This window comes from Oncorhynchus masou, chromosome 15 (genome assembly GCF_036934945.1).
Source record: "Oncorhynchus masou masou isolate Uvic2021 chromosome 15, UVic_Omas_1.1, whole genome shotgun sequence".
In the NCBI taxonomy this organism is placed as follows: Eukaryota; Metazoa; Chordata; class Actinopteri; order Salmoniformes; family Salmonidae; genus Oncorhynchus; species Oncorhynchus masou.
The window spans coordinates 6,216,340-6,226,490 of NC_088226.1; the positions used below are offsets into that span (position 1 = coordinate 6,216,340).

Below are 10,151 nucleotides of genomic sequence, written 5' to 3' on the forward strand. Positions count from 1 at the left end.
ACTAAACCACCATGTAACCCTATATTATCCCTGTAGTGGCCTACTACTCAAATTACATTTTATTTGTCACATGCTTCGTAGACCAACAGTGAAATGCTTACTTATAGGTCATTTTCCAACAATGAAGAGTTAACGATAACAAGTTTAAAAAAATAGCATGGCTATATAGAGCCCCACACTATTTCCCTGTTTGACCGCTAGGTTTTATGGGTATTATGACACCTCCACTGTGGGGCTTCTAAACAGTGTTGCCAACTTCGCGACGTTGTCGCTATATGTAGCAAGTATTCAGACCCCTATAGCGACACATTTAAAAAAAAAAAAACGACTAGCGACAAATCTAGAGACTTGGCTTACATTCAGGGCGGGATGTAAATGTAAAAAAGTTTTTTTTAAATAAATAAATACAATTTAAACTAAGTAACTCCGTCAGAGTGTCTCTTGGTTCACTTTTGCCAGTCCCAAGCCCGAATAAAGAAGGAGGGTTGGAATTGTGACATTAAAAAAAACAAGAATCGACAGAAGAAAGTTCATTTGTAGTTCTAAACATATTTAGGGTGATTTTTACTCACCTTTTGTCTCTCCTACAGCATCCATCACAATTACATGCACATGGCCAATTATGCAAATTAGGCGATAACATCATTTAGCAACTTTTAGGACAGCCAATAGCTACTTTCCTTACTGAGGAGTTGGCAACACTGAAAGAGTGTACCAGTACCTAGTAGATGTGTAAGGGTATGAGGTAGCTACAGTTTAAGTCGGATGTTTACATACACCATGCATGCTGGCCAGACCATACGCATCGCGTGCACAAGCGTCGCAAAATACATTTAGAAATCCATGTTATTCAATTATTGCCCCCACACTGCTCAAGAGCGTTTGCATTGCCAAGGGCTAAAATAGAAGTCATTCCTATTTCTGATGCAGGTCACGCTGCAAGTCCTGCCTCTCCCATCTCCTCATTGGTTTATAGAAGCAGGTACCCACATGCCATCTCCTCATTGGTTATACCCACGTGGGTGATTGTAAGACTAAATATTTTGCAGGTTGTCGTGGTAATACTATGAAAGTTTAGAAGCCAATCACCATATAAGTTCAGAGATGAAAAAGCTTGGAAGGAGGAGAGATGACTAGAAACGATTCGGTTGTCTGTTTTATGTGTGGATTAATTGTCGGAGTAGAGGACCTTGTGCATTTCAGGCAAAATAACAACTCAATGTTTATATCCCAGGACAAATTAGCTAGCTACAGCAATCTAGCTAAATAGGGCAAATAAGCTAGCAAGTGCAAGCTAACTTGCTAAATTGCCATACATGTTTAATGCTTTTCGACCTGTCCCAAAATTAATGTCATTGGTTCAGAATTTGTTTTGATATTTTAACCTGCGTGTCGTGATCGCGTTTGGTGTAGGGGGACAAAATAAATGTATTTTCCGTGTTAGCCAAATACATTTAAACTCACCTTTTCACAATTCCTGACATTTAATCCTAGTAAAAATTCAGTGTCTTGGGCCAGTTAAGATCACCACTTTATTTTAAGAATGTGAAATGTCAGAATAATAGTAGAGATAAGGATTTATTTCAGCTTTTATTTCTTACATCACGTTCCCAGTGGGTCAGAAGATAGCATACATCAACTAGTATTTGGCTACCTGAAACATTTGTTTCAGGTAGCCTTCCAAAAGCTTTCCACAATAAGTTGGGCAAATTTTGGCTCATTCATCCTGACAGAGCTGGTGTAACTGAGTCAGGTTTTTAGGCCTCCTTGCTCACGCACGCTTTTTCAATTCTGCCCACAAATTTTCTATGGGATTGAGGTCAGGTCTTTGTGATGGCCACTCCAGTACCTTGACTTTGTTGTCCGTAAGCCATTTTGCCACAACTTTGGAAGTATGCTTGGGGTCAATGTCCATTTGGAAGCCCCATTTGTGACCACGCTTGAACTTCCTGACTAATGTCTTGAGATGTTGCTTCAATATATATCCACATCATTTCCCCCCCCCCTCATGATGCCATCTATTTTGTGAAGTGCAAAAGGCCCTCCTGCAGCAAAGCACCCCCACAACATGATGCTGCCACCCCCGTGCTTCACGGTTGGGATGCTGTTCTTCAGCTTGCAAGCCACCCCCATTTTCCTCCAAACATAACGATGGTCATTATGGCCAAACAGTTCTATTTTTGTTTCATCAGACCAGAGAACATTTCTCAAAAAGTAAGATCTTTGTCCCCATTTGCAGTTGCAAACCGTAGTCTGGCTTTTTTATAGCGGTTTTGGAGCAGTGGCTTCTTCCTTGCTGAGCAGCCTTTCAGGTTATATCGATATAGGACTCGTTTTACTGTGGATATAGATACTTTTGTACCTGTTTCCTCCAGCATCTTCACAGGGTCCTTTGCTGTTGTTCTGGGATTAATTTGCACTTTTCACACCAAAGTACATTCATCTCTAGGAGACAGAACACGTCTCCTTCCTGCATAGGAGGCTAGTTCATAATAATATCAGAAATTGAGAAAATGGAATGGCATCCAACATATGGAAACTATGTGTTTCATGTATTTCATACTATTCGTCTGATTCCGCTTCAACCATTACCACGAGACCGTCCTCCCCAATTGAGGTACGACCAAATTCTTGTGGTTAGTGGTAAGTGTGAAAGCGAGTGTATGGCGTCAGTATGCATGTGTGTGCATGTTGTGTGTGTGTGTGTGTGTATGTAGTGTCTGTGTGTTGGGGTGTCAGTGTGAGTGTGTGTGTAAAGTCTGTGCAAGAGAGTTAGTGTAAAAAAGGATCAACGCAGGTAGTCAATGTAATCGTTTGATTAGCTATTTAGCAGTCGTTTAGAAGTCTTATGGCTTGGGGGTAGAAACTGTTTATGGTCCTGTTGGTTCCAGACTTGGTGCATTGGTAGCGCTTGTCAGCTTAGGTGGCTGGAGAGTTTGAAAATGTTTGGTGCCTTCTTCTGACACCGCCTCATATGACAGGAAGCTCTCAGCCCCAGTGATGTACTGGGCTGTACTCACCACCCTCTGTCGGATGCCAAGCAGTTGTTATACCAGGCGTTGATGCAGTCAGTCAAGGTGATCTCAATGGTGCAGCTGTCAAACTTTTTAAAGATCTGAGGGCCCATGCCAAATATTTTCAGCCTCCTGAGAGGGAAGAGGCGTTGTCTTGCCCTCTTCACGACTGTGTTGGTGTATTTGGACCATGATAGATATTTAGTGTTGTGGACACCGAGGAACTTGAAGCTCTCAATCCGCTCCACTACAGCCCCATCGATGTGAATGGGGGCGTGCTCGGCTCGGCCCTCCGTTTCTTGTAGTCCACGATCAGCTCCTTTTTCTTACTGACGTTGAGGGAGAGGTTCTTGTCCTGCCAGGTCTCTGACCGCCTCCCTATATGCTTCCTATCATCATCGTCAGTGATCAGGCCTACCACTATCGTGTCATCTGCAGTCGTGGGTGAACAGGGAGTACAGGGACTAAGCACGCACCCCTGAGGGCCCCCCGTGTTGAGGGTCAGTGTGGCGGATGTGTTGTTGCCTACCCTCACCATCTGGGGACGGCCTGTCAGGAAGTCCAGGATTCAGTTGCAGAGGGAGGTGTTCAGTACCAGGGACATTAGCTTAGTGATGAGCTTCAAGGGCTTTATGGTGTTGAACGCTGAACAGCATTCTCACATTGGTGTTCCTTTTGTCCAAGTGGGAAAGGGCAGTGTGGAGTGCTATAGAATTGCATCATCTATGGATCTGTTGGGGCAGTATGCGAAATGCAGTGGGTCCACAGTTTCTGGGAGGATGGTGTTGATGTGAGCTGTGACCAGCCTTCCAAATCATTTCATGGCTACAGTTGTGAGTGCTATGGGGTGAGTCATTTAAACAGGTTATCTTGGCGTTCTTGGGCACAGGGACTATGGTGGTCTACTTGAAACATGTAGGTATTACAGACTGGGTTAGGGAGAGGTTGAAAATGTCAGTGAAGACACTTGTCACCTGGTCAGCGCATGCTCTGAGTACGCATCCTGGTAATCCGTCTGGCCCTGTGAATTTTACTCACATCAGCTATGGGGAGCGGGATCCCACAGTCATCCGGAACAACTGGTGGTCTCATGCATGTTTCAGTGTTGCTTGCCTCAAAGCGAGCATAGAATATATTTAGCTCGTCGGGTAGGCTCGTGTCAATGGACAGCTCGCAGCTGGGTTTCTCTTTTTAATCCGTGATAGTTTGCAAGCCCTGCCACATCTGCCAAGCATCAGAGCTGCTGTAGTAGGATTCGATCTTAGTCCTTTATTGACGCGTTGCCTGTTTGATGGTTTGTCGGAGAGCATACGGGTTAGTGCACCACTCCTTAAAAGCGCCAGGTCTGGAATTTAGCTCAGTGCGGATGTTGTCTGTAATCCATGGCTTCCAGTTGGGATATGTACGTACGCAAGCCCTGCCACATACGACTAGCGTCAGAGCCGGTGTAGTAGAATTCCATCTTAGTTTTTTATTGATGCTTTGTCTGTTTGATGGTTCGTCGGAGGGCATCCTGGTTATGGTCCCACTCCTTGAAAGTGTCAGCTCTAGCCTTTAGCTCAGTGCGTATGTTGCCTGTAATTCATGGCTTCTGGTTGGGATATGTACGTACGGTTACTGTGGGGACGACGTCGTCGATGCACTTATTAACCACTAGGCTAACCACTAGAGTAGCCTAGTGGTTAGAGCGTTGGACTAGTAACCGGAAGGTTGCAAGTTCAAACACCCGAGCTGACAAGGTACAAATCTGTCGTTCTGCCCCTGAACAGGCAGTTAACCCACTGTTCCTAGGCCGTCATTGAAAATAAAAATTTGTTCTTAACTGACTTGCCTAGTTAAATAAATAAAAAAATTAAGCTGTTTACTGATGTGGTAAAACACCACAATGCCATGAATCCAATAACATATTCCAGTCAGGTGATGTCAATTTGTTTGCCCTCTAGTTGCACAGGTGACATGCTGGTAGAAATTAAGTAAAACAGATTTCAGTTTTCCTGCATTAAAATCACAGCCAGTAGAAGCGCTGCCTCTGGATGAGCTATTTCTTGTTGGCTTATGGTCCTATATAGCTCGTTGAGTGTGTTCTTAGTGCCAGCATCGGTTTGTGGTAGTAAATAGAAATACTCACAGGGATCCTCTCATGCTCCCTCATACTTTGCCCATCAACCTCTACTTTCCTTACTGTCTCAGCATATGACACTTTCTGCACTGCTCTCACCCTGGAAACTTCAATCTGTCTCACTTGCACAGGACATTTCTGATCCCCAGCAACATGGCCACCCCCACAATTGAAATACTCCCCCAGCCCACTCCCATATGTACACTTCTCACATTTAGGAATCTCCCTCCTACATACTGCTGCAACATGACCATAAACCTGGCACCTGAAACACCATAGTGGGTTCGGAACAAAAGCTCTCACCCGGAAAATGTATATACCCTAGCATGACTTTATCCGGCAAACACTCTAGTCTGCGCCGCACTAAACAACATATCTCACAAACACCGGGGACCCCCAACTTCAGTTGATTCACTCAACCCCACCCCAGCTATCACTCCTGTCAGCGGCGGTCTGCTCCGGAGATCAGTCCCCAGACTAGAAATGCGCAACGACCTTTCCCTCTGAGCAGCAGACACTCCATCTCTGGATACTTTGACCGAATTGACAGAACCCCACTCCTTCACCCAGCCTGATACCACAAACGGATTGGCTAAAAGGCATGGATCTTCTTTCTCCATGAATTGTACTCCCACTGAGCCAGTCATCTCATGCATTTTCCAGATCATTGCGGTGAGGCTTGGAAGTCTTCACTTTACCTGACTACGCAGGTTCTTTCGCCTCACTTTTGTCAGGATCAATTTCAAGTTCATTATCCGTTGACTGCTCAGGATCTTCAGGTGCATAACATGCATTGTTCTCTTCTGTACTTGACCCAAAGGAGAAAGTACTCAGCTTGTATTTCACTGTCAGTTCAGGTTTGCACCTCGCACCCTTCTTTCTGCCTCGCTTCTTCTCGCCATCCAGCCTCTTGCTCGCCCAGTCCTCCGACAAAGGTGTGTTACCGTGTGGTTTCCAGCAGAGTAGACGCTGTGTTGTGTATTGCTGCCTTTCGCAGGTCGGAGTGCAGATTGCACATTTTGGTCACAAACAAAAAAGGGAAAAGGGAATGGGAAAATCTTAAATTGCACCACCATCTAAACCTGCACCTATACACTATCCCCCAAAACACACCACCCCATCTGACTACTTTGACCCGAAACGAAATAAAAAAATTCTCATTGGAAGAAACATGATGGAATTTTGTCATTAAAATTGTATGCTTGTATTATTATATACCTGTGTAATTGCATCATTCAAGTCATGAGTGTGTCCCGAAGTTGATGGGTTTATTTGGTCCCCTCGCCACTTTTGAAGTCACACTTGGAATTTTATCAGTAACACGTAACATGGAGGGCTCTACAAATGAGTTAGTTGGTAGGGGCGAGGGCCTGGTTTGGGATTCACCGTACGACTTACATTTACATTTACATTTAAGTCATTTAGCAGACGCTCTTATCCAGACTTGAGGGTCGTTCAAGTGAAACTTCCAAGTCAGAACTCCACATTTCAGAGATCTCTGACAGCATGTGAATGCCACAGTAAGTCTAAACATAAACCTCAGGTTGATATGGAATGACTGTTCAAAAAACGTAAAAACATTATTTTAATGAAATGATGTGAATTAGCAGCTCGTTACCCTTTTCCTCTAGGTGATCCTTATCATGACCTATAATAGGCTACGTAGATTTTTTCCATCAAGGGTCAATCAGTGAGATAGAAAAGAGTTGCATCCCCACCAATTAATTTCATCAATATTTATAAAAAGCACCTTTATTTACGAAAATATTTTGTAAAAAAATAAGACTTTCATTGGTGAAATTCATTAGATTAGTTGAAATGGGCAGAATACACTGTTAGCTATTTCAGAAAATAACAACTGCCAAGCATAATAGGAAAAATGCCAATACAGCAGCACCAGTGCATGTATGGCATAGTAGCTATTTTCCAATGATCTCTGGCCTACCAAATGAAATGTAATTTTTTATGTGAATTGCTATTGACGCCCTCTCTCTGCTCAGCAGAGATGATACACACAACTTTTCCCAAGCCATAAACACACAGGCTAAATGCAGAGAACAATGTCAAATACAGTCTTACTCTATCTGTTACTCTATCTGTATTTTGGAAGCAGTGAGTTGAAAATAGTCTCTGCCCATATGCAGGAACTATCCTTAATGCTGCGTAGTTTTGTGGAAAATTCAAGCAATGGACAGTCAGATTTTATAAGATTGATCACAGAATTGGGCTGGATGATCTCATTGGGTAATCAGAATGAAGACATACACCATTGATTCATTACACCGATTAAGTAACTGTTTACTGTGGTGTGTCACACTGTATTTTTTGGTATGTGGTGCTACATGATCTGGGAAACTGAAAGCTGCTGGTGCTATGAACAGCCTGAGATGCTGTTTGTGACAACTAAAGTGACAAGACTGGTTTGCATGTTTTTGTGGAAAAGCACCAAACAAAAAGTAGCCAACTTCTTTTAAGCAAAGAATGAAAAAGCTACAAAAAATGATAACCTTTACAAAGCATTGTCCAACTTGATATACAAACCCTCTCCAAAAAGCATTGTGAGTCACAATTATGCATTTAGCAAAGAATAGGCTACAAGTGCTCTGTAGCAGGAAAAGTGGGCTGGTCCCTTGTCCCAGTCTTTCTCCTTCTCTCTGGCTGGGCTTTTCCATTCCAAGAAGCTAGTCTCAGGACCAGGGTACACTATCCATCTGTCCACATCAAGCTCCTTCAGGTCCTGTTCTGTAGGTGGCCAGTGAGTTACACACAGCCTGCCTCAAATAGATTGACCAGCTCCTTACAGTCTGGGTCAATGAGGTCCACTGGCTTCTCCCCGTTCTCGTTCTCTGCAAATGCACTGGCACCAAGAGAGAGCAGGTAGCTAAGGAGGGACAAAATACAGTGTTGTTCAGCACAAGTCACATTCACACAAGGCATCTTCATTGTCTATATTCACACTGGCTATGAAATGCTGCATGTCTGGTTCAATCAGGTCACCGAGGTCAGTATGGTTAGCAAATCACTACATGCCTTTTGTCAGAAGAGTTATTTCTCAAAGAGTCAGCAATGTTGCATGATAGATAAATTGAATGTTGTGTTTTGTGGTCTCCGTACTGTAGGGAAATATTTCTGTGGACGTTTTATGAGTTTGTGTTTCATTTGTACACCAACCTGGCGATTTCGGGGAAGCCATCACTGCAGGCCATGTGCAGCGGCGTCCAGCCGTCCTCATCTCTCTGGTGGACATCAGCTCCATATCTCACCAGCAGCTTCACGCAATCCAGGTTCCCTGTGAGTACGGCCTCATGGAGTGCTGCCATACCTGTACACAGAGCACCATACATGGGCACAGTCAGAAGAGGGCTCAGCTGCACTGTACATACCCTTACACTGCTTTTCTGTCATTTCAACCCCTGCTTTTAACTTCAGAACTTTTCTGAACTTTCTCTATGCATTTGTCAAACAATTATTTCAAGCTTTTATTCTTTTACTGGTTTAGAATATAAATAAATATTTGAGACCCTTTAACTTCTCAGTAGTTTTATATTTGTCAACACAATATCACTCCGAAAAAGAAGCTGTTGTGACTATATTATTGACTATATTATAATGAAAATATAGTGACTATATTTTCATGCAGACAGTTGTAGGTGCCATTGCCTGCTGTGGTAACTCCTGTCAATCTCTCAACACTTTTCCTCTGTCTTTATGTATTTGTAAATTCACTCACCAGATGGGAAGAGGGTATGCAGACGTACTTTCTTCGCTCTCATAAAGCGTCCAATCTGCTCCATCTCACCATGTCGGACAAGGTCCTGGAAGATAATGTCATTGGAGAAGTGTACAGCCCGGACTGGCTTAAGTGGTAGAGGTGCAGGAGTCTGCTGTGCAGGTATGTGTGCTGTGTGACGTGCAGCAGCACTGTAGCGTGTTCCTTTGCTGTACAAAGGGGTGTAACTGGAACTGGTTTTGTGTGTAGGTGTGTAAAGTGATGGGGTGTAGCTTGTGGGGGTGTAGTGAGTTGAGCTGTACTTTGTTGGGGTATATGAAGTGGGTGTGTATTTGGTGGGGGTGTAGTGCGTAGGTGTGTAATTGGTGGGGGTGTAGTGCGTAGGTGTGTAATTGCTGGGGGTGTAGTGCGTAGGTGTGTAATTGCTGGGGGTGTAGTGTGTTGGTGTGTACGTCATTGGTGTGTACTGACTATATCGCGTGGTGTACGATGACACTGGTAGCTGGTAGCTATACTTCATCCCTGCGGTCAACACGGCTCTTCCTCCCCCTATGCGCTCAGCCCAGGAGGAGGGGTGGGAGAAATCCAAGAAAACTTTGCAATCCAGTCAGGGGAAACAATTTCCTTTGTCCTTTTCACGCTTATCGTCCTTGACTTCTTTCTGATCCTTGAGTTTCCAACCAGAGTAGCACGGCTACTCTCTCTGCAAAGTACCAAAACTTTCCCAAAGTTAATTCTCACTGGCCAAACTTCCTCTTTTTATTTATTTCTTTCCTTCTGGTTCTCTGGATTTCTCCCTCGTGCCTCCTGTCTTGTTTCTCCAGTCCTTTTGTATGTCACTACAGTTTCCTCTGGCTTTGTACAGGCTGGTGGTCTGATGGAGCAGGTGGGAGAGGGTCCCTATATACACTCTGGAGGGCTATTTTGGTGCCCGTCATCCCTCATATCGAGTGACTTTAGCTTGGAACGGAGTGGTCTCTGGCAGGCCAGGCTCCTCCCACTATGCGGTCACATGACCCCTGACACTGCCTCCACCCCAATCCCCATAGCACAAACACATTGGGGTCTTTATTGAGCTTGCCCAACATGTCTAATACCACATCACATCAAAATGTCCAAGATCAACATCAGCAGAGGAACAAACTGTCATTAACAGTTGAGGGAAATTAAATGTTTACAGTTCAGTGCAAATGTGTTTTATGGCCCCTGGGTTCAGGTCAGGCAGCCTTTTTTGGAATTTCACAAGGAACAGCACTGTCACATGGTCATGGTGGTCAACAGTGTGAGA

General features: G+C 44.1%; 1 protein-coding gene across 1 annotated transcript; it reads right to left on the reverse strand.

The window, feature by feature from the left end:
- Nucleotides 1–6,933: 6,933 nt before the first annotated feature.
- LOC135554955 (protein phosphatase 1 regulatory subunit 27-like) lies at nt 6,934–9,723 on the reverse strand. The gene is made up of 3 exons (XM_064987339.1): nt 8,864–9,723; nt 8,305–8,455; nt 6,934–8,014 (listed from the first exon to the last, which is right to left on the reverse strand). Exons 1-3 carry the CDS (start codon nt 9,381–9,383, stop codon nt 7,894–7,896), a joined length of 792 nt encoding a protein of 263 aa, XP_064843411.1. The 5' UTR covers nt 9,384–9,723; the 3' UTR covers nt 6,934–7,893.
- Between the last annotated feature and the right edge of the window lie 428 nt (nt 9,724–10,151).